We start from the raw sequence: 27,820 nt of genomic DNA on the forward strand, positions 1-27,820 counted from the left end.
GGATATAAAGCAATAGAGTGCCCCCTCCAAAGCTGCCGCTCTCTCCAGGGCAACTGATCTCTGTGGCCTGGAGATCAGTTGTAATTCCAGGAGATCTCCAGCCACCACCTGGAGGCTGGGGGGGGGGGTCCGCCATAAGTCAGCTATGACTTGAGGGCAGGGCTTCATTCCAAGGCCGCTTGCCTATAACTTTGGTCCCTCTCAGGTGGTCCCCCTCCACCTCCCGGTGTCGAGCCCAGTCCTCCGGTATCCACACCCTCGCACATTTTCGAGACCTTCCCCCTTCCAGTCCCTCAACCCAAACGCCGCTTCTCCTCGCTCCTTTCACGATTCCCTCAGGGCGGGCCTCGAAAGCGGGCCGGCGAGGCGAGGCGGAGACCGGCCGGGCTCCTCCTCCTCCTCCTCCTCCCGCTTTATCTCATTTATCGATTCCCCTCCGCGAGGCCGGGTTTCCGCCAGCCGCCAATTCGCTGCCTTATGTCGGGGCGGCCGCCGCGGATCGTCGGCCCGTGAGGGGAGAAGGAAAGCGGGGAGAAGAGGAGGCGCGGCCCACCATGTCGAGTCTCCACAAGAGCAGGTGGGGCGGACGGGGGCGAGGGGTCGCAGGCTGGTTGTGGCCCCCCAGCCTTTTTCCTGGACTGGGGAGGGGGCTGTGCGGGGAGAAGTCTCGCCCGGCCTCCTCCTTTGGGCAGCGGCCCCTGTTTGGTCCTCCTTTTTCCCGCTAGAAAACAAGCCTCATCCCGCCTAATCTTTCTTCTCCTTTTCTTGCTGGGGGTCGGGAATTCCTCCTTGCCAGCCTTGCCCGGCCTTCCCTTCATGGGCCTCTTCTTTCCCTGTACACACCCCAGTTTGTTGTTCTTCGTTTTCTTAAAATTAGTTTGTTTCTGGCCCCAACCCCAGCCCCCTTTTTTAAAACAGCTTCTCTTGCTTTCGCTCCTCAGCTCGTTTCCTTTGACCCTCACCCTCCATTTCCCATTTGCAATCCAAAAGTGGCTTCCCTCAGCGACAGCTTTCCCGTTTGAAAATGATTTTCATTGCTCAGCTCTATCCTCAGCTCCCCCTCTCTAAAGCAACTTTCTGCACTCTTTTTTTGTTCTTTTTGTATCTTACTTTTCTTAACCCCCGTCTTTTCGTTTGGAGGGGCACCTATTTTCTCTTGGGGCCGCTCTTTGTTCCTCTTTATGAGGAGGGTGGGAAGAGCTAATGCTTATCAAGAGAAACTTTGGATCACCCTAATTATGACATTCTTGCAGTCTCTCCTTAGCAGACTATGATGGAACTCAGCCACCCACCCCCAACTAGAGTTGCCAGCTCCAAGTTGGGAAATTCCTGGAGATCTAGGGGGAGAAACCTGGAGAAAGTGGGGAGGGAAAGGACCTTGGCATGGCATAATTCCATAGAGTCTACCCCACAAAGTAGCCATTTTCTCCAGGTGAACTGATCTCTTTGGCCTGGAGACCAGTTGTAATTCCAGGAGATCTCCAGCCACTACCTGGAGGCTGGCAACCCTACCCCCAACTCTGGCATGTTTCTGAAATGAAGGGAGTTTATCCTTATTCTTGGTTCTTTCTCCACAACCCTTCTTTTTGTCCTACCCTGTCACCTGAGAAGGCTTTCTTGACTTTTCTTAATCTGAATGTTTTTTTTCATTCCTGGAGTGCATAGGTTGGGTTTGGGGTCTCCACCCTGTGTCCCATATAGATCACTCACATATGCCTTGGACACAGGGCCCAGTTTAGATGGTTACGGTGGTGCTTATGCAGAAAGGCTTCAGCCTTCTCCCCTGCAATATTTTCCATCCCAAATTGCAGTAGTGTCAGGGTGTTTGCTGCCAGTCCCATTGGGGAATCCAATGTGGACTCTCGTGTCTTTCCTCAACCAGCCAAATAACTCTTCTGGGATAATTTCAGGTCAGGAAAATGGGGTGGGGTGGTAGTGGTACTTTCTCCATGTGTGCTGCAGTTGTGATTCAAATCAAGCACCGTGTGAAAGGGAACTGTGAAGAACCTACCTAGTATCTTGCAAAGCTTAGGTGAAAGGTGGGTATAAAACTATTTGAAATTACACAGAATGTAGAATGGGCACCTCAGATCCAACTTGTGTTCTCTGTAATGTATAAAAAGACCAGGGCTTTTTTTCAGCAGGAACGCGGTGGAACGGAGTTCCGGCACCTCTTGAAAATGGTCACATGGCTGGTGGCCCCGCCCCCTGATCTCCAGACAGAGGGGAGTTGAGATTGTCCTCCGCGCCACTCCAGCTGTACGGAGGGCCATCTAAACTCCCCTCTGTCTGTAGATCAGGGGGCGGGGTCACCGGCCATGTGACCATTTTCGCAGAGGGCAATTTAAACTTTAAAAAACTCCCCCCTTGTTCCAGCTGACTGAAAGTGACGTCATTGTGTGTTCCTGAGTTCCACTACTGAGTTCCACCACCTCTTTTCCCAGAAAAAAAGCCCTGAAAAAGACCTTTCAGGTGGGACGAGTTGACCCTGTTTGAATTAAGCCCCTGACATGTTCTAGAGAGTGAACCATTCTCCTCCTTGTATAGTTTAAAAAACCTCTGTTTAATAGGCAAAAAGTCTCCTTCAACCCCCCCCCCCATTGCTTTTAACTGCTTTCTGGTTAAAACAGTATCCATGTTCTGCAAAACCCCACCTCCAGTTCCTCCTATAAGTTGTGACTCTTTACAAGAGGATGGCCAGCAACACCTCTTTTCTATCCCCATCATGAAATTGGCAGGAGCTTGTTCAAATGGCTGCACACTCTTGTATTTTGCTTTGCCCTCCCCCTTTGAGCCCCAATCAGTTTTAAGCTGCCTCCTAAGGTCTTTGGAACCTCTTCCATTTCTCTTCCCTTTCCCTCGATAAAAAAGTTTAAAGGTGAGGGGACCAAATAGCACCCTGATTCTCTCTTGCGAAGACGAAAGGTCGAAGGGATTATCATATGTTTAAGAAAACTGCTTCCTTCCCTCTCCCTGCATCTATTTTACCATCTGTTTTACACCCTTCTTCGATTTAGCTTATGGTAGTATACTTCAGCATTCTCTTAGGTTATCCTAATGATGTGTATGGGGTGGATTAAATGGAAAGATTGTGGTTGGCCCAGAATCCCTGGCCCAGTGGGTTTTGAGGCTGAGCAGCGTCTGTATTGGCCTTTGCTAAAAGAGACAAACCAATCTGGGTGTATTTGGTTGACTGTCAATCAAGTCCAGGATTTTCTCTCTTCCTGCAGGTGTTAAAACAACATAGCAGAGCTCAAACGATGGTTTTATCACTAATCATTGCTCTTGTGAATTGGTGCTGTGCTTCTTTGGAATACGTTTGAACTTTGTATAGAAATGTTGTAGGTCCATCTCTTGCATGTTGGGGCCTTTTGCCCCTCCTATTTACAGTTTCTCATTGTACACTTGTGGATGTACAGTGTGAGGCTAACACTTCATGCATCTGACAAAGTGGTATGTAGTCCAAGTTAGCTTGTGCCACACGAAGTTGGTTAGTCTCTAAGGTTTCGTGGTCTTGTGTTTGTTGCTCCCTCTGGTGAACCTTAATCTTTTGTTTTATAACCTCTGGTCTCATAAAACTGCTCCCCACCCCACCGCCAGACAACTCTCCCTGCAGATTTTTAAAACAAATGTTTGTATTTTCTTCCTTGTTTCTACAATGCACCTTTTTATTATACTGGTTGCCAACCTGTTGAATTGTAACTTTTTAACCTTTTGTGCGATTATTACTGTTATCCATTAGGAGTCTGTGCGGAGTTGAAATTCCTCCTTGGTAGGCGGATTCCTTTGAGATACAAGCTGTGGACAATATATTTTGCATGCTCACTCTCAGCTGGAGCTGATGTTATTGTCAGATGCTTGTCAGAGAGTTCTGTATCTAAAACACTGGAAAGAATGAAACCGTAGGGGGAGGGGGAATCTTCTCGACTGCCAACAAACCCTCCTTCCTGTTGGACAGAAACCTGCTTTTATATGTTGTTTTTCTCACTTAATATTTAAAATGCCAAGCAGATGAGTGGTTGCCTATGGAGTTTCTTGGAAGGTGTGTTCACAAGTTTTGAGCCCTACAATCTGTGGTGCCATGACATGACCCTGCAACCCGTAAAGAAAGAATGTGCAAGAACAGTATATTTCCTTCACAAACTGAGTAACCAGAGCATGTGGAATGAGGAAGAAATGCTTCCTAGTCAGTGTGTGTTGTTACCAAGCATTTCTCATTTTTAAGAATGAAGTATTTTGCGTGCATTTTAAACTTACTCAGTACTAATTTGCATCAGATTGATTGCTTTTACTGCTGATGCACTACAGTTCTAGTCAGAATGTTACTGTTTGTGGTGAATGTTGAGAAATTAATTCTCAAGTTATTAATAGAAAATAATTGCCTTGCTTGATCAAACCAAGAGTCCATAAAGGCTTGTGCTCTCCTTTCTAGCCAAATCCTATGGTAGTTTGTAGACAATACAAAATGTTGTGGCCATCTTTGCAGCCCCCCCCCCCCCCCCCGCTGATAAGTTTCTTCTAAAGGAGGCCCAATTCGGTTTTTTTGGGCTGATCGATATTAGTCATATCGAATATGAGTTATCCTAAGGCTTGGTACAGAGGTAATGACAGACTGTAGACCGCAGCTGTGTGAATGAGCTTTGAAGGCGTTTCAGCCTTGCTTGTGGAATCTCTGCTGCTCCCAGTGCCTTTCCGCATGCATGGTGGGCTAATTAGTGATTACTCTGACAAACCATGGCTTGCTGTTTCATCCAACATTGTCATGCTATTCTGTGTTCCCAATTTGCAATCCTGGTTTTCAGGATAAACAATAGTTTGATGGCTTGGCTGCAATGGAAAGACATGGTTTTTTTTTTTTTTTGCATAAATGAAAATAATAATCTCACCCCACATAAGGAAGGGGGACACACGTGAGGATTGTGTTTGCAATCCTGAAGCTCCTTCAAACCGTGACCATGCAGCAGCAAGCTGTAGTTTCTCATTGTGTCCAAACCAAGCTTTTTTCGTTTTTTAAAAAAATCTAAGTTGCCATCTTCGTGCTGCAGTAACAAATTCCCTAATTTTTTGTCCCGGCTGACTTATCCTTAGGGAGTTATACAGATCTATGGAGGAGAGGCCCATCAAAGTCTACTAGCCATGGTGACTGAAGGAAGGGAGCCTCCTTGGAATACCAGCACTGAATGGCAGCAGCAGGCAAGGGTCTCGGCCTCTATGACCTGTCTGTTGCCTCAGGGCAGCTACTCGGCCACTGTGTAAAACAGGATTCTGGGCCTCTGGTCTGGTCCAGCAGGCTTTACTTAATTTCTTATGAACATGTCCAAGTGGGTTTTCTGGTGCTGAAATGCTCTGGAGGTGCTTTTCAGTACTTGATGAGGGCTAGGAGGAACCTTTCTAGTTCTAACTGCTGTACCCAGAGAAGACACATCTTACAGTTCAATCCTAAGAAGAGTTGCTCCCATCTAAGGGTATTGATTTCAGTGGGCTTAGACTTGAGTAACTCTCTTTAGGATTTCACTGTACATTGCTCAGGGGTCAAATTGCCAGTAACTCCTTCATACATGCTGCTACAATTACTCTTTAATGACTGTGTAATTAAGGCAAAATTGGAGCATTTCATTCAAATTAAATATCTCACTTTGTCCCACAGTGGTGTGTCCTTACAGACTTCTTCCCCCAAGTCCTTTCAGATAGGTTTCCACCCAGTTATTAGTCTTTAAGAAAATTAAGAATTATCAGGTGAGAAGTTGAGATAGTGGAGCCGTTGCTGTACATGTGACTGTTTGTTCATGTGGTCTGGCTAGTACTTGTGTTGCCTTTGTTCTGATAAAAGTCTTTATCTGGACTGCATGTTTTTCTAGTTGTTTAAAGTGGATTTGACTGTTTTGAATGTCCTGGAGGTTGGCGTGGGGGGATTAATCTTTGAGCGCCATCCAAGTTTGGTTTTTATCCCAGAAAGATATAGACTTGAAGAAAACCGTATTTGCCTTTAGCTCAAATCATAAATTTGCTTAATAATGATGGCTCTTAATCTAACATCTTCTAGTTAAAAATGTGTTAGACATTTGCACAAATACAATTCATTGTTCTCCTTATCAAGCAGGCAGTTCATGCATTTGTTTTTATATTTTTGTCTTTGTTTTGTGCTCCTCTTCCTCTAGAATTGCAGAATTTCAAGACATCCTTAGTGAACCCAAGATTACGCCGCAGAAGCTCCGTGAACTTTGCTTTAGCGGTAAATGACTTTGGCATATTCCTGCTGTTACAGGCAGTGGCACAGATCAGGTTTCAGTGCTCAGCCTAAGGCTGGGTTGATCACTTGCCAGGAGATATGAGTTGCAATTGTTTTATCCTCACAAAGATGATGCTTTAATCAGAACAGAAACAGTTTTTCTGGAGATGCTAGTGATTCACAAATAACTCTCACAAGGGTTTGGAGATAACTATCTGTGGTTTTTATGAGCCATGCCTTGGGGCTACAGATACTGATGGGGCCTGGACTGTGTTGTGATATGTAGAAGGTAACTGTCTGATGGCTTAACAGAGCGTTGTTTGTTTTTTTCCTCTGAAAAGGCATTTTGCCCACTACTGTAGGTCTCCCCACCACCACCAAAAATACAAAATAATGAATATGTATGCTTGGCTGAGTTCATATGAGATGCGACCTGATAGGCTTGGCCTGTTACTGCATGGAGCATGCACTCCCAAGAGTGTACAGAAAGTTCTAAGGCCCGCATGCAAGATTTTCATGTCAGACAAGCAGATGTGGAAATTATTTCCTGAAGAAAGCTTGGAAACTAATTTCTTAGTATAATTCTGAAAATTGCTTTCTTGTAAAAAGGAGGGTCAAGTGGGTAGACCTCTTGCAAAAGGAGTGCAGCCTCTAAAGGTACAGGCCATTTCTACTGAAATGCTGATGTTTGTAATTTCCTGGTTTAGAAAACGTACCGTGTCATGCTTGCATCCTGTCCAATGGGAGCAGTCTGACCAAAGAGTACTTCCCCAGCTCTATTGCAACGCAGTCTGAAAAACTCCCTTCTGTTCACCCACCTATTTGGTGGCTTCGGCAGCCGATTGCTATGGCAGGGGAGGTGGGGCGGTGGGGGAGGAGGATGCCCTTTCCCACTAGTTCCTGCTTTAATATGACTTTGGCAGCAGCCTAGTTACAATGGAATATGAGACTGCTTTCTAGGGTGCCAGAGTACTGTGGTGGTTAGTGTCAGGCTAAGATCTGGGAGACTACTCTTCCATGGAGTCTTCTGCATAACCTTGCATCAGCCACACACACTTAGTCCAACCTACCTCTCAGGGTTGTTGTGAGGATAAAATGGAGGAGAAGAGGACCATGGAAGCTGCTTTAGGACCTCATTGAGGAGAAAGTGGGGGGGTATAAATTTAATTAATTAAAGATGCATCTGTGACATCAGTAAAGCAGCATTCCAGAACAGATGCCAGGGAGGGAGGCCATTATTGTTGTTCCCTTGGCCAAAGTGGAAAGGATTCACCAGGTGAGAGGCAGTGATGTGTGACTATTGCTTTCATGGAAAATTAATTGAGTTTGGAATAAACCAAACTATTTTCCACTCCTTGTTGCAAAACTGCTTGGTCTGCCTAGCTGATTTTTTAGTCAAACTAGGTGTGTATTTGGTCATCAGTTCAGTAGCCAGGGAGTTGATGTCTGTGTCTGTACTATTCCTTCTTTCTCCTCCGTGTCCCAATTTACTTAGTTAAGAAACACCAGTCTGTTCTCAAAGCCTTTACCTAATCTATGTTGGTGATTCAAATGTTTTCAGAAGAGAATTATAGGCCGGCTGTATAGTTTGGCCACCTTATTCTAAATGTTGTTGCACACAGGAACTGTTTAGATATTGGCTTCATTGACAACTGTTACCCTCCCCCTGCACACACTTAGCAGAGAGTTAACAGGGAATCTAAAAATCTGTGTAAGGTGCCAAAATCTTCCAAAGACCATCCTATCTGTCACTGAGTTACTATTTCTATAAATATTTAACCCCCAAACATTTTACAAACTTAAGCTCTTGCGCTTAATCTCTGCTTTTTAAAACTGTCTGAAGAAATGGACATGTTCCTTACCCTACTGAGTTTGTATCTAAGAGCAAGCCAGTGTGGTGACATGGCTAGATTAGTGGACTTAGACCAATGAGGCGCTTGTTTACATCCCCACTGACCTTGGGCTAGTCACTCTTTCAGCGTAAGCTACCTTAAAAGGTTTCTGTGAGGATGAAAAGGGAACCATCCACATATGCTGCTGTGAGTTCCTCGGCAGAAGGGTTGGATAAAAATGTGATAAATGCATATAAATTATCCAGAGAACACTCCGTGGTGGGAAGCCGAGGCTGAAATCAGCTGGGATCAGGAGCAGATGGGGTGATGGCTGACCCCCGCCTTCACCCACTGAGATCAGGAGCAGAGAAGGGGCCATGCCCACCTCCGCCTTCACCCATGGAGCAGGAGCGGAGCAGGTGACAATGCCCACCCCCCACCTTCATCCAGCTGGCATCAGGAGGGGAGCAGGTGGCAATGCCCATCCTCTGCCTTCTCCCAGCTGGAGCAAGAGACAATGTCCACCCCCATTCAACCTGCTGGAATCAGGCACAGAGAGACAATGCCTGTCCCTTCTTCACTCAGCCAGGATCAGGAGAGTTGCAGGTGGCAATGTCCACCCCCACTTCACCGGCCGGGATCAGGAGTGGAGCAGGTAGCAGTGCCTGCCTCTCATTCACCCAGCCGGGATCAGGCATGGAGCAGGAGGCAATGCCCACCTCCCCTTCACTTGGCTGGGATCAGGCGCAGAGGAGGTGGCCATGCCCACCCACCCCGCCTTCATCTGGCCGGGATCAGTGATGGAGGAGGACAGAATGCCCACTTGCTCACCCTGCCCTTTCTAGAGCCAGTTGTATTTTTCCCATAATGGGCTTTGCTGCTAGTTAATGATATTTCCTCTTGCCTGAGCACTATATTTCTTGTTCTCCCCGCTTAGCTTTTTTAATAAGTGAATTTTCGCAGTTGCTAAGCACAGCAGCAGATTACTGTCAGAACCCCCTTCTAAAACGATCATTATCCACCGCAACTTTTCATCCTTGTTAGTAATGCCTGTAGTAACATAGTAGCGTGAAATGGCAAGGTGTATCCATTTCTAATTGATGCCATTTCTTTTGTATTGTAGGGATTCCTTTTGAAGGTGGATTGCGCTGTCTGTGCTGGAAGGTGGGCCTTAATGGAGGCCTTGCTTTGTATCCTGAATGAGTATCTCTTTGTATTTTGTGAAGGTTTAGTAAAGGGGTGGGCAGGTATTTTTTTGTCCATTTCTAAGGGTTTAATGAAGTTCTGAGTTAATCCTCAGACACACTCCATTTTTATAAATGAGGCTATGAGAGAGGGCCTTGCCTGAATGAACCAGTTTTGTTTTCAGCATTTTTTTTTAAAAAAAACCTGCATTCAGAAATTCCAGTAAGCCACAGTGTATAAACTGAGGTATGATCAAATGCAAAGTGCTTCTGATATGTGAATGCGGACAGTGGGCGTAGTTGGTTGGCACCAAGCCAGGATTTCAAACTAGGGTTTGTAGATGAATTGTTAATCACAATTGCTATGGATTGTGGTTTATTGTGACATTTAAATTCACAGGCTACAGTTTATTGACTAGCACTATGCTTTTTGGCCAAAGGCACAGCCGTATAGGGAAGATCTTTCCTGCCGAGAGGCAAGAAGCAGGCAAACCAGGAAGTGCCCACAGCCCATGTTTTGTTATGCACAATTGTTACAGTAAACTAATTTTTGCAAGCCAGGGTTTATTGTGAAGTCTGAATGTAGCCCTGTGTGGTTCTTCCTGCACAGATCCTCTTGAACTACCTCCCTGTGGAGAGGGCCTTATGGAGTTCTCTGTTGAAGAAACAGAGGTGAGCTAATCTTTTCTGTCGTCTCCATTCTCTTCTTGGCGTATGGATAGGAGTGCAGCGCTGAGGCTAGCACACTGGCCCCCTGAATACAGGCACAGCTGCAGTCTTAATTTTGTAGTTAGCCTCAGAAGTTGAGCAGAAGAGTATTAGGTAAATTTTTCTTAGGGCAGCTGATAGAATTTCTAGTTGATTCATCAGTTGAGTTTTAATCTGTTAGTGAAATTTAAGTGTTTTTAAGAATCACGGTAGGAGGGCATGATAAACAAAATAATAATAAACCAAAGCTCTTATAAAAATAGTTAGAAGCAAAGGTAACTGTTATGACCTTTACTTTTGGGGGGTAGATTTTTCTTTTAATCTTCCCCTTACACCCTCTGGGTAGTTAGCTGCCACCAGGAATATTATATTCCAATATGTTTTAATTAAGTTTTCCCTTTGGTAACGTTACTAAGCGTCAGGCTTCTTCGTGGTTCTATGTGGCCCTGAGGGTAGGAATGGGATATAACACTGACAGCTACTCTGGGATATAACAAAACAAAAGAAATGTTTATTTTTCAAGACGCGTATTGGTTTCATAAAAGTAGTTCTTAGTCCTTAATGTTACTTCGTATAAACTCATTCACACAGATCTCTTCTAAGGCTTCACACACAGTTAGCCTCCTTCACTAGACTCAATAGTTCTCTCACAAATACTTCCAATATAGGCAGCACACAGCTAGCCTCTCCTTCTCTGACTCTCATTCACAGAAATATGAAACCTGCTCAGGCAGCACACAGCTGGCCTCTCTTTCCCTGACTGAGTGTCCTTTCACAAACATGCTCAGTTCAGGTTCCACACAGGTTATATTTCTTTCATAAAACACTTCAACATATTCAGGCAGCACACAGCTAGCCTGCTTTTTTCTGACTCCCAACCTTTCTCTCTCTCTCACTCCATCTAAACTGCATTCACTCCGCCCACAATCTCAGTCAACCAATCATATCGCTCACTCATTCCTCTCTTTCACCCCCCACTCTTCACCTATCCCAAACCAAGCATTTAAAGACACATGCACCCATTTCCTGAAATCATTACAGTAACTTTTAGCATTTTGGTTGAGTGACATTGGTGATAAGAGTTAGAAGTCCAGATGTGTGGCCCTAAGTGTAGGAGTCTCCCTTGAACCAACTGCAATGCACTAGGCCACCAAAGCTCTTGGAGGAGCAGCTCTTAATCCTAAATGCTGCTTTGCTGGAGCTGCACCAGATGCCACAGTAATTGAGAGGAAATGGCAGAGAAGAATAGAGAGGAAGCATCATTTGTGCCTCTCTGGAAGGGGAGTGTGTGTTTGCCTCTCCTGTGAACTTACTGACAGCTGCCCTTTGGGGGCTAATGGAACTGGCCTAGAACTCTGGCCACAAAGGAGAGGAGTCTTCCTCCCCACTGGTCAGCATGCTAAACTTTCTAGATAGTTTTAGTTTCTTACTTGGATTGTTTTAAAAGTCTTTGGCTCATGTGCTTGCATAAATTGCTTTGAGGTCACAGTTTTGTGAAGGAAGGCGGTATGGAAGTGTTAAATCTAATGACTCAATTTTCTCACTTTGAAAGGTGAATATATATTGTAGAGTCATTCTTAATACCTGTCTCCAAGGCCAGTTTGCATTGGTGTTATCTCTAAAGCATTTGTCCTGGCTGTAGTACAGACATTTTGGTGTTTCTGCTAATGCAGAGCTTTGGAGCGGCTGTTAACAACCTTTTTGGCAGCTGAAGCAGGTACAGGAAGGATATGGAAGTCATTTAATGCTGCTAAGTATTTAGGGTGATTGGCTGACTTAACACAGGTGGCTTCAAGAGGGAATAAATGGTTTTGTCCAGTAGAAATGGCTCTAAAATTAAGGTATTGTACTATGCATTTTGAATTTTGGCCACTCAATCCCTATCCAGATAAGAGGTGTGCCGTGCTACTAGGACTATACTTGGGCACAGCCTTTGTGCTCCCTGCCTGTACAAGTGATGAGAAGGTCTCTCTTTGCATACTCTGTCACAGGGTGCTGCACTGTAAAAAGGTAGCTTTTGGCCCCAGCTGTATGATAGTGCCCAAGGGATGAGGGAGTTTGAGCATGTATGATCTAAATAATGTAGGTTTTGATAAGCGCCTCCTTCCCCAAATCCTGACACACTGTATTTTGGATTTTGCGTGGAAAAATAATTACCCAGTTTATATTGAAGCATTGGCCAGCTCACTTCCGTCATGGCACATTGCTTCATTTAGCATCTCTGACATTTAAATAGTGTTGAGTACATTACAGTAATAAACCATGCTTCGGTCTGAGCTGCTTTGTACTTGGCAGACTGACAAGGAGAGAACTGATGATACTGGATTAAAATCTGCTATGGGTCTCCCCCCACCCCCCGGCCCCAAAACACTCTTCTGTTTTTCTCTTTTAAGAGAGCTGTACGCCCAGTTCTTGAAGGAAATGATTATACAGCCTGGGATAGCCAAAGCCAACCTTGGGGTCTCCAGGGAAGATGTAACCTTAGAAGATCACGTAAGTGACGTGCCCATTAACTTTAGTACAAATTAGGGCTAAATTGTACAATTAATTATGTGACACCAATACAACAGCCTGTTGGAGCATGAAGAATACAGTGTTGTTTTTTAAATTTGGGGAGGGAATAAGAGAACCACGAGTGTCTGATTCAGTATAGGACAGCTTCATGTGACAGTCTTTTCTGCAATTTGCCTCTTTGAAATACTCCTGTGCAGCCACTGAACCCGAATCCAGATAGTCGGTGGAACACTTACTTCAAGGACAACGAGGTGCTGCTGCAGATAGACAAAGATGTCAGGTGTGTGTGAGCAGCTGGGGAGAACTGTGGGCTTTTCTGCCACATGTAGTGTCAGAATATTGAATCCTACAGTCACCGTTTGTCTGGTGGCGCACAGCCTTACTCTAGTTCCAGCATCCACACTTTCCAAAAGTGATTAATTCTTTTGCCTGTCCAGGAGACTATATCCCGATATGGCATTCTTCCAGCGTCCAACCGAATACCCCTGCCTGTTGATCCTGGACCCCCAGAATGAGTTTGAGACCCTTCGCAAGCGAGTGGAGCAGACAACACTCAAGTCACAGACAGTGGCACGAAACCGGAGTGGTGTGACCAATGTAAGAAGGATCTTCAGTTGCAGACAGCCGAGCAGCAGTTAGGTGGATAAAGGAGCAGAAGGAGGGATGTTCTATTGGACAATTGGCCTGGGGACTGGCTGGCTGGCTTTCCCGCTTTTAGGGGGGCCCTCCTGGACAAAATGATGCCCGTATTTGGATATGGAAATTTCTGGGCGGAATGTTTTTTGTGCCTCAGACTTGTCACTATATGTGGAAAAGCAAAGGCAGGGGGATTAATGGAAATACAAACCGGAAATGTAAAACTTTTGGCTTTCTTTGGTGAGAAGCACCTGAGATGTTAAAATCAGTCCTTAGGAGGAATGTTTATTGTTTGCTTTGAGAGAGCTGCTTTCCTTCTCCTATGCAGCAGTGGCGGCTGGTGGTAGGCCTCCTTGTATCCTCAGAGTCATGGTATATGTGTGTGTCTCCTTGCTGTCTCAAATACACAAATAGTACCTTCTCAGCAACCTCTGAACTGGTTCTAGGTTACATCTGCGAAACATGCCAGACTGAGAAATACTTTTAAGAAGCCAAGGATGGTCAGCATGATTCCCCTTGCTTAAAAAACACATTCCTGTATCATTTTAAAGATTAACACATTCATTTTGGTGTGAAAACACCACTTTAAAAATTGAAGATTTATTGTAGTGTAAACTTACTTTTTTCCTCTCCCCCTTTCTTTCTCAGGTGAGCTCCCCTCTTAAAACATCGGCACCTCATTCGCTGAGTGAGTATGAGGTTTTGCCCAATGGCTGTGAGGCTCACTGGGAAGTAGTGGAGCGAATCTTGTTCATCTACGCTAAGCTGAACCCAGGAATAGCCTATGTCCAAGGAATGAATGAAATAGTAGGGCCTCTTTATTATACCTTTGCTACAGACACCAACAGCGATTGGAAAGGTAAGAGGAACAGCTTCTTCCTTGGCATAGTCTTTCTTTTGGACACTTATAAATTAAAACTAACAGTTTCCTTTTATCATTGAAATATTTATTTAAATACCTTTATCTGCCCAGAAATAAACAACCAGCGAAGCAGTTTTAGAATGGGACTAATGTTCATAGATGTTTGTCCCACTCTAGAAATGAATAGCTGCATTTTTGCACTAAAGGAAGTTTCCAAACTGTCCTTAAGGGCAACCCCGCATAGAACACATTACAGTAGTCCAAAAAGGATGCTTTAGTAGCATGAATTGGCGTGGCCTGGCTAGTTAAGTCCAGAAGCGGGGACCTCAGTTATGTCTTGTTTGTAAGTTAAAAGGTACACTTGTTGTTTCCTGCACAGAGCATGCAGAGGCAGATACTTTCTTCTGTTTCACCAACCTCATGTCTGAGATCAGGGATAACTTCATCAAAAGTCTGGATGACTCCCAGTGTGGCATCACCTACAAAATGGAGAAGGTCTACTCCACTTTGAAAGAGAAAGATATGGAGCTTTATATGAAATTGGTAAGGAATGATGCCAAACTACTACTTCCGTGGCTTTCATAGTTCAGATGTTACACCAAATCATGGTTTGTGTTAACTGTACCCAGACTTTTGGCAGGCAAACATGCTGGGCTGAGTCTATATGGCCGGGTCACTACATGAGGGAACAGGACAAATCCCTGAGATGCCAGCAGTACTGCAGGAGCTCACTTTGCTCCCAGTGTGTCTGAGCAAGCGTGGTCCTCATCCCTGCCCCCTTCATTTGCTGGCCTGCCAACATTCTCACAAGGAGAAGTTGTTGAAGTTTTGGCTCTTGGGCTAAAAATGTTGCCTGTCCCCAACTTAGTTTGATCTTCTGAACATAAAAGAGGCAAAGCATTTGTCCTCATTCAGTTTCTGTCCTCTCAGCTTTATACGTTTCCTGGCAGGTCTGTGAAACAGGGAGACTGTGGAGGCAGAATGATGGCCATAAATATATCTTGTTGCTTCACGCCACAGGTAGCGCAGACCATGATTTGCAGACCATTTTTAAATTGGGGTTATTGATTCTGGTTTATCAGCAAAGTGCAAACGAAGCTTTGTCATTTCAGACATGGCTCTGAATCATAGCTACGCTTCCTTGTTTATTTACTTAAAACATTTATATTCCGCCTTTCCACCCAAATAAGGTGGCAAACATTAAAGCATTAGAACCTTTAAAATATTAAAACGGCATTGAAATGTGTGTATAAATTCCTTAAATCTAAGGAGAGTCCCACTGGATCTGATCGCTGGTCCAGCATTCAGTTTCTCACAGTACCAATCAGATGCCAGCTAGAAAACCACAAGCAAGCCAACAGCTGTTCCTTCTTGGCAACTGATGACATACCTCCATGTTCAGAGGTAGTCCTGTTTAAAAATCTTGGCTAATAGCTTCCATAGGTTGTACTGCGATGTTTCAATTGAGTTACAGAACTCTGTAACTCAATTGTTAACTGTAAAGGATAAATTGTTAACTATAAAGGAGCCGCGTGGCACAGAGTGGTAAGCTGCAATACTGCAGCCCAAGCTCTGCTCACAACTGGAGTTCAATCCTGGCGGAAGCTAGGTTCAGTTAGCCGGCTCAAGGTCGACTCAGCCTTCCATTCTTCTGAGGTCGGTAAAATGAGTACCCAGTTTCCTGGGGGTAAAGTGTAGATGACTGGGGAAGGCAATGGCAAACCACCCCGTAAAAAGTCTGCCTAGAAAACCGCATGATGCAGCGTCCCCCCGTGGGTCAGTAATGACTTGGTGCTTGCACAGGGGACTTACCTTTACCTTTTACCTACTCTGTTGTGGTAAATTTTGGAGTTCCTCAGAAGCTTATTGAATGTTCCTCAAATGACAATCGGTAATGGTGAATTACATTTAAAGGATAAAGTTGATAGGTACATGCTAGTTCTGAGTACGCTGTTCCCATGGAGCAGTGATAAGGCTTCACAGTGATTGCTAGTACCCAGCTTGAGAAGGGGGTGCCCTTGAATCCTTTACATGCCGTTCTGCTGCATGCAGATTTTCCGTAATAGATGTACAGAGGTTCCTTGGTGGACAACTTAATGTAGAAAGACGCAAGGACATTGAAAACACCTGATCGGCTAGACACATAAATGTTTTTAGAATGGAGACCGTAATTATGGCTTGTTAACATCCTTGCCACTTAGTCTTTATTGTCCAGTACTCATCTCCATGGGCTGCCACATGAATTCAGATGAACACTTGCCACCTAGTGTGTTTACTTCATTTATACCTTAGTTTTCTCCCCAACGAGGACCTAAAGTGGCTTACCTCATTCTCCTCTCTTCCATTTTATCCTAATGACAACCCTGCAAGGCTGATGAGGCAGAGAGTATATGACTGGCCTAAGGTCACCCAGCAAGCCTCTTTGGCAGTGTGAGGATATTAAAGTAGCTGCTTATGCTGTTGGCCTACGTGTAGCAAGCTGAAGCCATTCTTTAGAAGCAGCCATGCCCGTTGCTGTGAATGGGTTGCCTTGGGCCCTTGGTGCCATCAGTGATCCCTCTGTCAACTTGTGACTTGCCCCCTGTGACAGCCACCACCATTCCCTTATTCCCCTTCCTTAGAGTGATGGGCAGAGGAAAAAGAAGCTGCCACTTCCGAGCAGGAAGAGCAGGAGCTACATGCCACTGCTAGCATTGGTATGCATGTGCACAGCTAGGAGCAGCTGTACTTCTTTTTGTTCACTCAGCCATGGGGCACTGGAACCTTGCACCTGCCTTCTATTGGGGGTGGAGGCATCCTGCAAAGGGCTCCCCAAACCGGCTCTGGGGGAAGCTCCACTTAGTTCTGCCACAAGATAATATGAGGCCAAGTTAGTACATGCAGAAGGATAAAGTTGCAGAATGGTCAGTGCGTGGTAGATTCCAGTTTTGAAGGTTCCTTCGCATAAAAAAACCTGACTGCAGATAGAAAACTAACACAGCATAAAGAAAGGTTTAACCTGCTCTTCTTGCTTGCTGTGCAGGCTTTCTGTTTGCAGGGAGTTCTTAAGGGAGGGGAGATATTCCATAATGTGATCCTCCCCCCGCTTTCTGAAGTGGTGCTATTGATCCTTCCCCCTTACTTTCCTGGATGTATAATGCAGGCCTCACTATCTCCCTTCTAGTTTAGGGGAAGACTCCTATGGTCTAGAAGATGGCAAGTTTTACCTTACCAAAATTGGAATGTGTTGAGTTTTCTCTGAAAAAGGGGTTTTGCCTGAATCTCTTGGCTGCAACATTTCTCTGTGGCATGGTGAGGGGAATGTGATTTGAATTGACCCAAAGGTTCTTTTTACCATGCAGAGAAAAGTCCAGTGATCTCTAGAATTATTTTTTTTCTCAAAGCTTGAGGGGGAAGGAAACGCTACTGGTTGTAAACCACAAGCTTCCTCTCAAGAGGTGTAGTGGTTAAATGGAAACTTAGTTTAACTGCGTAGAGAATAGCTCGTGGAGAACAGCAGTTCTGTGCAGTCTTTAAGAAACTCAAGAGGACCAGGAACATTTTTAGTAAAAGGGACCTCAAAGAGGATGCAAAGTTTTCAAGTGACATGGAACTCTTCGTCAGGCAGAATAGAATGGTAGCTGACTTTCAGCTGTGCACAAATTCAGATTTTTTTTAGGCATTCTAGCAGAGGGTGCTCTCCAGCCACTGACTGCTATTGCCTTTTAGTACAGTGAGAATTGGAGACCGTTGAGAGAGCCCTTTGGGGTTCAGCATATGTCCTCTGAAACTTAATTGAGGGAAGCAATCCAAAAATCTAGTGCAGGCATAATGCAAGCAGTGGTTTGCAAATGGGGAGACAGCCCCATCCATTCTTCCCCCCACTTCTTCTGACCTCTCCAGAATAATTTCCCCCTTTTGCTTGTCACAGTGCTCGGTGTTGGTTCTGCATTGCATATACATTGATACACAAACTCTATCTAACTCAAATTAGGTTCCCTCCAACTATGTTTGCAAATTAATTTCCAGTGTAGGAAAGAACTGTGGGTTATGATTGGAGGATCCATGGTTAATGTTGGGATGAGGAGGGATGGTGGTGAGGTTAGCCCAGTGCTGGCTGTCAAGCCAAACTATGGCTTTTATTTAGTTCAAAGAAATCACAGCAAAATTAAGTCAACAGTGTCTGTGTATGCTAGGAAAGTCAAAGTTTAGTTTATGTGTTTAGTGCCAGTCATAGCCTGGCACTAAAAAGCGGAAGAGTTGGCTATGGTAGGGCATGCCTACAAGGAGAGAAGAAGGGGAGTTTAGACAGAAGGAGAAGCAACAGAGAGGTCTGTAAGGAGTCAGCTTCAGTCAAGTAGTAGAGGGGGGGGGGCTGGATGTGTCTGACTATTAGAGAGATTGTGAGGAAATGTGGAAGGACTAACTGGAGTGAGGCTGTGCCTCTTGGCATGTGAAGAGTTTGTTGGGAGTAATCAGAGTTTTGATTCCCCCTGTTTTAAGATGTGGCTTTTTTATTGAGTATCAGCCAAGAATGAGTAAGTATATCTTTCTTTGGGAGAGTTATGCCTTGCCTTTTGAAACACAAAGCAGGCTTACAGAGTAAAAGATTTTTGTGTTGTATATGAAACTCCGCTGTAAACCTTTAAAGTACAAGATAAAAGCAGCAAGATCTTACAAAAGAGTAGAATGACCATCAGATGGCATCTACATGTTAGCAATGGTGGCGCTATGCAAAATACCTTGGCCTACAGAGAGAGTTCCTTAGTTTGGGCCCCACCACCGAAAAGCCCCTTCTCTTCTTGGTATCCACTGCCTCTACTTCAGACGTTGCCTGCCCCACCCCCCTAAGTTGAACCGCCTTGTTGACTCCATCCCTTTCTCTCTCCTGCCTGTGAAATAGCAAGAGCAGAACATCAAGCCCCAGTTCTTTGCCTTCCGCTGGTTGACGCTGCTGCTGTCCCAAGAGTTCTTGTTGCCGGACGTCATCCGCATCTGGGACTCCCTCTTTGCCGATGACAGCCGGTTTGACTTCCTGCTGCTTGTCTGCTGCGCCATGTTGACGTGAGTGCTTGCAGACCCCTCGTGGATGGCTCTCGTGACGTGCCCTTTCAGTAGCCACGTAACTCGGAGGACGTTCCTGAAAGACTTAGCCCTCACTGCTCCCATCTGGCTTGGTCTTGTCTGCTCTGACAAGCAGCAGCTCTCCAGAGCATCCTGCAGAGAGAAAAGATCTTCCCCAGCCCCTGCTTCCTGAAAAGGGAAGTTGCCAGGGGGCCTGTTTTAGAAGAGTGGGAGATACACAGTGAATGTCCCAGACAAATGGCCGTTGGGGGCCCAGTTTGAATCTTAAAAAAAGGAAAATCCTTCCCAGTAGCAGATTATTAGAAATCAAAGTCTTTTTTTCCACTCCCACCACTCTTTTTTTCCACTCTCTTTCTAAGCCATCTTGTTGATTCTAAAGAAGCAAGAATGTGTTGAATATTACACAAGAATATAACGCTAGGGTTTCTCCCCACCCCCTCTGTCCCCTTAGGCTCATCCGGGACCAATTACTGGAAGGAGATTTTACTCTGAACATGCGGCTTTTACAGGTAAAATGCAGCCAAGTTATCAAAGAGCAGGTAACGTTTTAAATGGCTGTCCTCTGTATAGTTGATGGGGCACACCCGCCCCGGGATAGTTGGCCTTAGTACAAAGCAACTTGAAGAAATCGTTTCAGGTAGTGAATTCCAGAGCTTGCTTTATTTTTCAACTTAATGCGTCTTTTTTTAAAAGGCAAAAGGATGCCATTCTGTCTCTTCACTTTAGATATGAAAATGTCCAGTGACATAAGAGTGTCACTCAGGATGATATAAGAGAGGCTGCAGATGGAGTTACGTGATTATTCCCAATTGTGCATACTATTGGTAGCAGTAGGTAGGCAGCGGTCAAGCCCTTCAGCTGTAGAGGGGAAAAGAGCAACTGGCTACAAAGGGCTAAAACACAGGAGGACGGGTTGCAGAATTGCATATATTTATACTGAAGATTTGTGGGAAGAGAGTGTTGCATTGGATACTGCCCTTTGATGGCATCTGTCTGTGCCTTTTCTGTGCCAATGAAATGTTTGATGCGCCTGTAGGTTTTTGTAGTGAGACAAACTAGAACTTCAGGCATAATCCATTAAAATGAAGCTTCACCCAACCACTCAGGTTATTATGACCTAAACCGCCAGGGTCTCTCTTGCTGGTCTTATTTAAACAGAGTTCTTCCCCATCCCTCTCCTCTCCTCCCCAACCCACTCTGATTTTTTTTTAAATGAATGAAACTTAATCGTGAAAATCATGAGTGCTTGTGAAATTGCTGTATTTTTTTTAATGAGAGCATAAAGGAAAGGGGCAGTAGATTTTTTTGTAAAGCATTGATGAGATTAAAATGTCCTTAAGTCATTTTTAGAGGTGGTAAGGGAGATGCCAAAATGCATCTTTTGAGGAGTATTTCCAAATGGAGGGTCAACCACAGCAAAGGATGGCTCGGTCATCAATTTAAAGATGTAATACAAGGACCCTCCAATAGTCAATAGTGGTGGAGCCACAAGCAATTCTTGTGTATATATCCTGGCCATAAATACCAGATAGTTTTGAACAGGGCTTTTTTTCTGGGAAAAGAGGTGGTGGAACTCAGTGAGTTGCCCTCGGAGACAATGGTCACATGGCTGGTGGCCCCGCCCCCTGATCTCCAGACAGAGGGGAGTTTAGGTTGCCCTCCGCACCGCGGAGGGCAATCTCAACTCCCCTCTGTCTGGAGATCAGGGGGCGGGGCCACCAGCCATGTGACCATTTTCAAGAGGTTCCGGAACTCCGTTCCACCGCGTTCCTGCTGAAAAAAAGCCCTGGTTTTGAAGTGAGCGGGGCATTTTTAATGCAAGGTACAGGTGGCAAAGATGCTTTAACTCCAGCTCCATAACATAGGCAACATGGAGTGTTTGCTTATTTCAGCTTTCAGGCTGGAAGATTTTTTTTCCTGAAAAGATTATTCATGGTCACCTCCCCTTTCCCTGCCCCACAACGTGCATTGCTGCCCTGCGTCTGACAAAGTGGACTCTGGCCCTTGAAAACAAATGCAGAAATAATTTTTTTTCTTAGAGCCACAAGAACCTCTTTGTTCTTCTCATTCTGCTACGACAGTCAAACAAAGCCACCACTTTTCTGCAGTTTTTTCTTTTGCTACTTTGGCACGTTTTTAATTCCTAGAATAATCCCAGTGAATTAGGAATCTCTTATAGAAGTAACGTCACAGCTCAGCATAATCAATACGATCTGGCTAGGCATGGTTGACGGCAGGCAGTGCTTCCCCCAGCCAATGTAGTCACCTATTGCCCCTGCTCTTGATCTGACACTTTTGCCCCCTTTCAGTGCAATCCTGAAAAATCACAGAAGCAGGTGATGCACTTTATGATGCTTCCAAAACGTTCTTGAAGGGTGTGCTCCCTCCATCCCCTTTTTGGCTTAGTTCTACTCACAGCAAATGGGACTATTCTGAATTCTGGGCAGCTTGGCTTTACTTCCAAATCCTAGAATATTGCTGATGAAAAGCGATCCCCTCATGTGACTTCTCATTTTAATCCTTTGTCTTAAATGCAGGATTACCCCATCTCAGATGTTCATCTGATTTTGAAGAAGGCAAAAGACCTTCAGGATTCCAAGTAGCCCCCAGTTCCTCAGGATTCATGGTATGTTGGAGAGAAGTGTTTGACAGTTGATTGTGTAGGTGGAAGCTGCTGTTGCATCCATGGAATGCCTGGCGTTGTATTTCAACTGTCTGCCTCCGGAGGAAGACTCCTTCCACTCTTATTTATTAATTACTGAAAGAGTGATCTTCAGTTTAGTCAAACTCTGCACTCTGGGTCTCTCAGATCTTATCTGCTGAAATGACTCCATGTTGAGCAAAAGATTTTTTTCTGTAATTTTTAAAAAATGTCTCCAGGTGTGGAGACGACAGAAAACAAGCTACTTGTTTTTCAATCTTTTATGGAATCTACAGCAGCTAATGGTGATACGGAAGCAAGTCCTTAGGCACAACACATTCTGGAGTTTGCGTGGGATAGGCTGGGAACCAGCGGAAGTTGACTGGATGAGGAAAGAGCGAGCATCGTCTGTCTGAGGACCTGCAGGAATCCTCTTCTGTGTGAAAAAGAATCTGGTTCCCCTCCCAAACTTTGAAAAGGGGTGGCATGACTGCATTTCCCCAAGGAAAGCTGATTGCCTCCGATGTATCTTTTCCTCTCCTCTCCTCTCCTCTCCTTTTTTTTTTTTGACAACAGTGCCAGTGCAGAAGTGATGCTTTATTTGTTGGCTTCCCTGAATCATTTAAACATGGGCCAAAATGTCAGTCTTGACAAAAGAAGCCCTTAACAACTGAGTGAGGAACAGCAGTTTTAAAAAAAGGTATATGGACAGCTTATTAATCAGCAGCAACAAGTAGAAAGTCCCAGTCCAGCCACAGAAAAGAAACCACCACCACTACATTTCAGAGAGAGTCCCTGTTCTCTGAGTCACTATAGGTGACGAAAGAGAAAGCCCTAGGTTGACTGCTGAGGAGAATAAGAAGAAAAGATAAATAGGAAACACATGGGTCTCTCTCTCCCTCTCAGATGCCCTTAGAAAATACTGGGATTCCAACTAGCATTAAACATCTGGAAGGCCATTTTGTTTGTCTTAATAAGTTTTGGTCATGTTTCACAAACACTTGGAGTTCCTTGATTTACAGAAGGAGTCCTTAGTCCCCAGCTATCATAGGACCATCTGGACCTCAGAAGAACCCCCCACCCCTTTCTTTCCTCTTTTGATGCTGGCTATTCTTAGAAGGCAGATGTGGGTAGAATGAAGCTGGATCAGCTTTATCACCCCCTGCCTTAGAACAACCATCAGACCGTTGCTGTTGAAAAATTTTGAGCTAGCTGTTGCCTGTAGTGTCTGTGTGGTGGATCACTCACCGGACTGGCAACGTTAAAGGGAAGGTTGCTGTAACTATTTTTTTCCCTCGCCTTGAGTTGGGAGTGGGCACAGAATCAATCACATTTTTTAAAGTTAAGTCTCTGCCTCAGGTTTGTATGGCATTAATCAAGGATGTTCCTATGCTTTTCTGTTAAAGATCATGGCCATGTGTGGTCATAAGTGGGAGGCTACACAGGTAACCTGCTGAGGGTATTTGGGAAGACAGCTAACAGCTAGAAGAAGGGTCTAGAAGATTGCACCCCGAGTGAAAACAGGCAGGTGTTAACGCTCACATGCAGGATGTAGATGTTTCAAAATAATATCACATCTCAGCACTCTTCCCCCTGCCCTTCAGTAGTCCCACACAACTTTGGAAAATCTGAAAAGTTTACTTCTTGATATACATATAATGGGTTCCTTGACAGCTATTCTGCATGATTTCCCTTGTTATCTGTTAACCACAGTAACTTCCTAATATAATTAGCATTAAATCTGCTTATATAAAAAGCAGATGCTTTGAAGGGATGACCAAACGAGTTTAGAGCAGTTCTAGGTCTTTCTAACCCCCCACTCCCCACTGCCCTTGATGGTGTAGAGAAGTTGGGACAGCCTTTATTGATTAAGTGTAAAGCTACCCTCTCGCAAGGGAAGACATTTGCCACGAGTGTGGTAGCATGGCTTCATTTCTGTGTCCTCGTCTGATACAGCCTGAATCTTTTATGTCCTTGCACTTTGATATGAGGGAACACCTGTTGTGTAGTCGTCCGTCCCCCCCCCCCATATCTGGTACCAGACAGCAGTAGCACTACCTTCTAAGCTTGGTTTCCTGTTTCCAACATTGCTCTGCTTAGACAAAGGTTGCAAAAGTTTAAGGAAATTGGTGAAGATCAAGGACCTGATTAGCATTCTGTCTTTGTGCTTGGAGTTAATGTGAGCTTAGTACCTGGCCACTCTTATAAGCCTCAGGCTGCAGGCAAGATGACAGCCCTTTACAGAGAGAGTTGAAAGAGTTAGGATAAGGGGCACCTTTCTCTTCTCCCTTTTCATAAATGTTTGTAATGTTTCAAAAACTCTGCTTAGGCAGAAAACTGAAATGATAAAAGACTGTGTATACCAAGGGAAGTGAGACACCTCTTTTGAAGGGGGTGGATGCCTGTGTCCAGCCACACAACAGCATGCTCTGTTAATAAGGGGCTAGTTAAGGTTTTTATGCTGGAGGACAACAACTGGAGGTCCCAGGGTGGGTTAAATGCCCCCATGAGTATAGTGGGATATTGCCTGCACTGCAGGTTGCAAATCAGAAACAAAAGATGAGCATGGAGGGTGTCAAAATCAACACCTGAAGCAACAGAGTTTGGAACTGCTTTTTTACTGAGGTTGTTGACCCGTGCCTGGCATCTGAGACTGCAGGTGCGGTTCATATACGGAATGTTTTTCCATGCGCAGAAAGGGGAAACCCTGCAATTGATCACTAGCTTGTCCAGGAGACAGACTCTGGCCTGTATCATTCTCCCTGATATGGAGGCCGTTCTTGTATAGAGGAGCATTCTGATGTGAGCTGCCACCTGCAGTCTCAAGTGGTACTCTGTAAGAACTAGGTCAGGTGGTGAGTTATTGACATTTTGGACTTCCAAATCCTCATTTTATTCTGAGTGAAACTGTTCTGAGTGAAATCAGCTGCTAACAAGATCTGTAGGTAATATTTGAAAAAATACTGAACCTGCTTCCTTTTTTTTGCTGAAATCAAATTTCTGCTAAAAAGTATATACCCAGCTTGTTCTCCATGCTTCATTTCTTTCCTGGACCAGCTATTAATTTTCCCTGAGAATGGAGAATTCCCATGGAATGGAGAATTCCATGTTTTGGATTCTGTAGCAGAAAAATGGAAACTGGTGAGATCATGTCATTGGGCAGAACTTCTTTACACTCCCAAATCCTGAAATTTGTTTAACTGCAGGCTGTTTGTGTAAAAAAACCTGTCGCAGAAATGCTTGCTGTGACATTCTCATTTGGCTTACTACAAACCAGGATGTGTACGGTAAAGCCCCCCCCCCAATTTTTCCTCAAGCATCTGGTTCCAATTTTGCAGCCAAGTTCTTGGTAATATGGGCATGAGGCTTTGTCCTGGAGAAACTTCAGAAGTCATGAAATGGTCCTTCTGAATTGTTACACAGCAGGTGTTTGTCCAGAAGACTTTCCTTAACCACAATGACAGGATTTGATCTAAAAGCACACGAGAAGAAGTAGAAAACAAAGCCTATGAATGGGGCCAGGAGGGAAGTTTTATTGGTGCCAAACACACTGCCGTGCCTTGTACAGGAACTGCTTTGGGGATTTAAAAAAACGCTTGTTAGTGTAAGAACAAAGGAATGGGAAGTGGGTGAGTTCAGAAGACGGGTGCAATGTAAAACTGACAAAGAAATCTTAGCCCCCTGACGAAAGCACCTGTTCCTAATTTTGAATGGCTGGTTGAGAAGAGAAGCTACAGAAAGGGTTCCCCTTCTTCGTTTTGGGTTAGAGAATGACTCGAGCCATCTGTGTGAAGAGATCTGCGTTTGCCCCTTTGGCGTTTTGTTTTTGGTTGAAAACAAATTCCAGAAGCAACATGAAGGTTTAACTAGGTTTCATTTTAAATCTTGATTCATCATTGGTTCTGTTGGATAGTCGCTCTAGGATGTGTTATGAGACTTAGAAACTGTGCTTCAGCATTTAGAGAACTCATTTGATAAGTTGAATGTCACAAGAAAATGGTGGGGTAATAAAAGGAGTGTCTGAATTAATTTCAATCTGATGCAATTAGTTTTATTTTAAGAGGCAAGTTTTAAATAGCAACAGATGTCTCCATTTTTGGTTCAAAAGGCTATTGACTACAGTTCTCATCACTTTTGAAAGGGAAGTTGCTGAAATGATCAGTTTTGTTCTCCCTTTTCCCCACTCCCACCTCAAAATCATTGCTTTAAGAATCTCCCAGGGTATATTTGTAAAGTGATTTGATAGTCTGTCACAGAATTAGAAACTTGCAGAGAGCACACAAGCATTTTTCATCGGTTGCGAGTCTTCCTCAGTTAACTGTGCTTGTGGTTTTTCCTAAAAGCCACGGTGCTAACTCATTGGCTGGTGAAATAATCATGGATGATTGAAAATCTGACCCGACTCCAGATTTGCTCTGCTGTGGGAGCAGGTTGGCTAGATCGGTATGGGACTCTTCCCTGCAGGTTTCGCCCCTGCTTTCCATCTAGCTAGTATTGCGTAGTGCCTTGTGAAATTTCTAGCTCTGGAGAAGCCAACCACCCTGCTCTTGAGGGGGATGGAAGGACTAGGCCCGTTGAACTGCTTTCAAAATGGATCCACTGGCCTTGTCCTGGAACGCTACAAAACATGATCACACTGCCACTTTTACAGATTCCCCCCTGCCCCACCTTCTTCCTTGGGAGGGGATTAAATTTAAACCAGAGGAGAAAGGAGAATGCATGTGCTATGTTGGGTTACTGACCCTTGAGGCAAAGAAGAAATGAGTGGGCCAGAATCTGTGGCTGCCACAGCTGCACGTCATTGGCTGGTGGGGGGCTTCCAGCACTGCAACACTAAAACATAGATTAGTTGTATCAGATAAGGTGGGGTGGGGAAAAGGGTGGTTGTTTTGGGTGGCAGACGATGCACTTTGTGTCATGTGCACTTTTGGTCTTGGTAAAAAGGGTCTTGAGACAGCCAGTACGTGGCCTAAGAACTGTTCAGGATTCAACCACCGAACAGAATAAAAACTCAGGTGTTTCTGTAACACGTGGATGAGGTACCCAAGAATAATGTTCAATACTTAAAAAGATTTTTTTTCTAAAATGTTTTGTGGTGGGGGAGGGGGACTTACGGTGGGTCTTTCTTTTGTACAGTTTTTTAAGAAACATTTTTCTTTGAAGAGCAGTGGTTCTGAGTTCAGTGGAGGTGTTGCTCCTTTTTCCCCACTTTTCTATATCAAGTCTGCTTGCAGTGTTTTTTTTTAACTATGAAGACCCTCCGCCGTTCCTTCAGTCTGTGTGGCTGCATTTCCACATTTCAAGTTTGTAAAAGGTGCTACTGTAAACATTTCAGAAGTCTATCACATGTGGAACAGAAAGATACGTGCTGTTTAGGTAGAGCGTTTAAGGTCTGTATGCCAATGGTAAACCAGGATTTGTGGCATGTGCAAATGACATCTAATTTGTGTGTGTGTTTATGATTGGGGGGAAATTTGGCAGATCCAGACTTTCAATATTATTTTAAGAGGAATGAGTTGCATGGTATGGGAATCTTTGGTTCAAAAATAAGTTCTCAAGCATTTAATTTAGGTGGGAAACGCTCAGTAGACTGAACCACAGATCGGGAATGTCTTTCCAGATCTCCAGTTGCCTCTTCTTTGTTGGGAGGGGGGTGTAAAGGGGAACCTTTTTGAGAGAAACTGTAAGGGCCTGCCGGGTATCCACCAATTGCATGAATTTGAGTTTTTTCTGGAGTGACAAGGCATGGAGACAGATCTCCCACCTGCAGATGTTAATTAGTTGTCTGTCTCAGGGAAGTGTCAACTTTCAACCTGTATGAGCAACATCATGACAGTGCATTTTACTGGGTAGGATATTTTGTCACATCTCAAATGCTGGCACTTGTGCAGGTAATATTTGGGGTTGGTTTGAGTGCCGATTGAGATGACTAGAAAGTGAAGCCATTTATGCTATGAAAGTAGTTCTGGGATGTGTATGTGTTTTGTATTTGCTAAAGATGCAGCTTTGTTTCTGTTAATTGATGAGCCACAATACTGTCAAGAATTCTGCTTCATCCTTACTGTTTTTGTTCTGAATAAACATCTTTTATAAATTGTGGCTTGCTTTTATTTTGAGAGGAGGGGGCAGCTGCTACCTAGTATTTGAATA

At 44.5% G+C, this 27,820-nt stretch overlaps 1 protein-coding gene across 2 annotated transcripts; it reads left to right on the plus strand.

Moving 5' to 3' along the window:
* Positions 1-443: 443 nt before the first annotated feature.
* Positions 444-27,746, plus strand: TBC1D13 (TBC1 domain family member 13). Of its 2 annotated transcripts, XM_054997554.1 has the most exons (13): positions 444-577; positions 6,159-6,232; positions 9,185-9,225; positions 9,856-9,917; positions 12,347-12,446; positions 12,665-12,747; positions 12,905-13,064; positions 13,752-13,962; positions 14,345-14,508; positions 18,848-19,008; positions 19,481-19,538; positions 21,567-21,655; positions 21,967-27,746. In XM_054997554.1, the coding sequence occupies exons 1-12, from the start codon at positions 555-557 to the stop codon at positions 21,630-21,632; spliced, it is 1,203 nt and encodes a 400-aa protein (XP_054853529.1). In that variant the 5' UTR covers positions 444-554; the 3' UTR covers positions 21,633-21,655; positions 21,967-27,746. The 2 variants fall into 2 exon arrangements, with proteins under 2 accessions (XP_054853529.1, XP_054853528.1); XM_054997553.1 differs by having other exon boundaries at positions 21,567-27,746.
* Positions 27,747-27,820: the final 74 nt, after the last annotated feature.

The sequence above is a fragment of the Eublepharis macularius genome, chromosome 14, assembly GCF_028583425.1.
Source record: "Eublepharis macularius isolate TG4126 chromosome 14, MPM_Emac_v1.0, whole genome shotgun sequence".
NCBI classification, from domain to species: Eukaryota; Metazoa; Chordata; class Lepidosauria; order Squamata; family Eublepharidae; genus Eublepharis; species Eublepharis macularius.

Coding starts and splice junctions, on each gene's coding strand:
- TBC1D13 (XM_054997553.1), top strand. CDS start 555: ATGTCGAGTCTCCACAAGAGCAG. Junction 13,963..14,344: donor CACCAACAGCGATTGGAAAG/GTAAGAGGAACA, acceptor TTTCCTGCACAG/AGCATGCAGAGGCAGATACT. Junction 19,539..21,566: donor TGAACATGCGGCTTTTACAG/GTAAAATGCAGC, acceptor TCTTAAATGCAG/GATTACCCCATCTCAGATGT.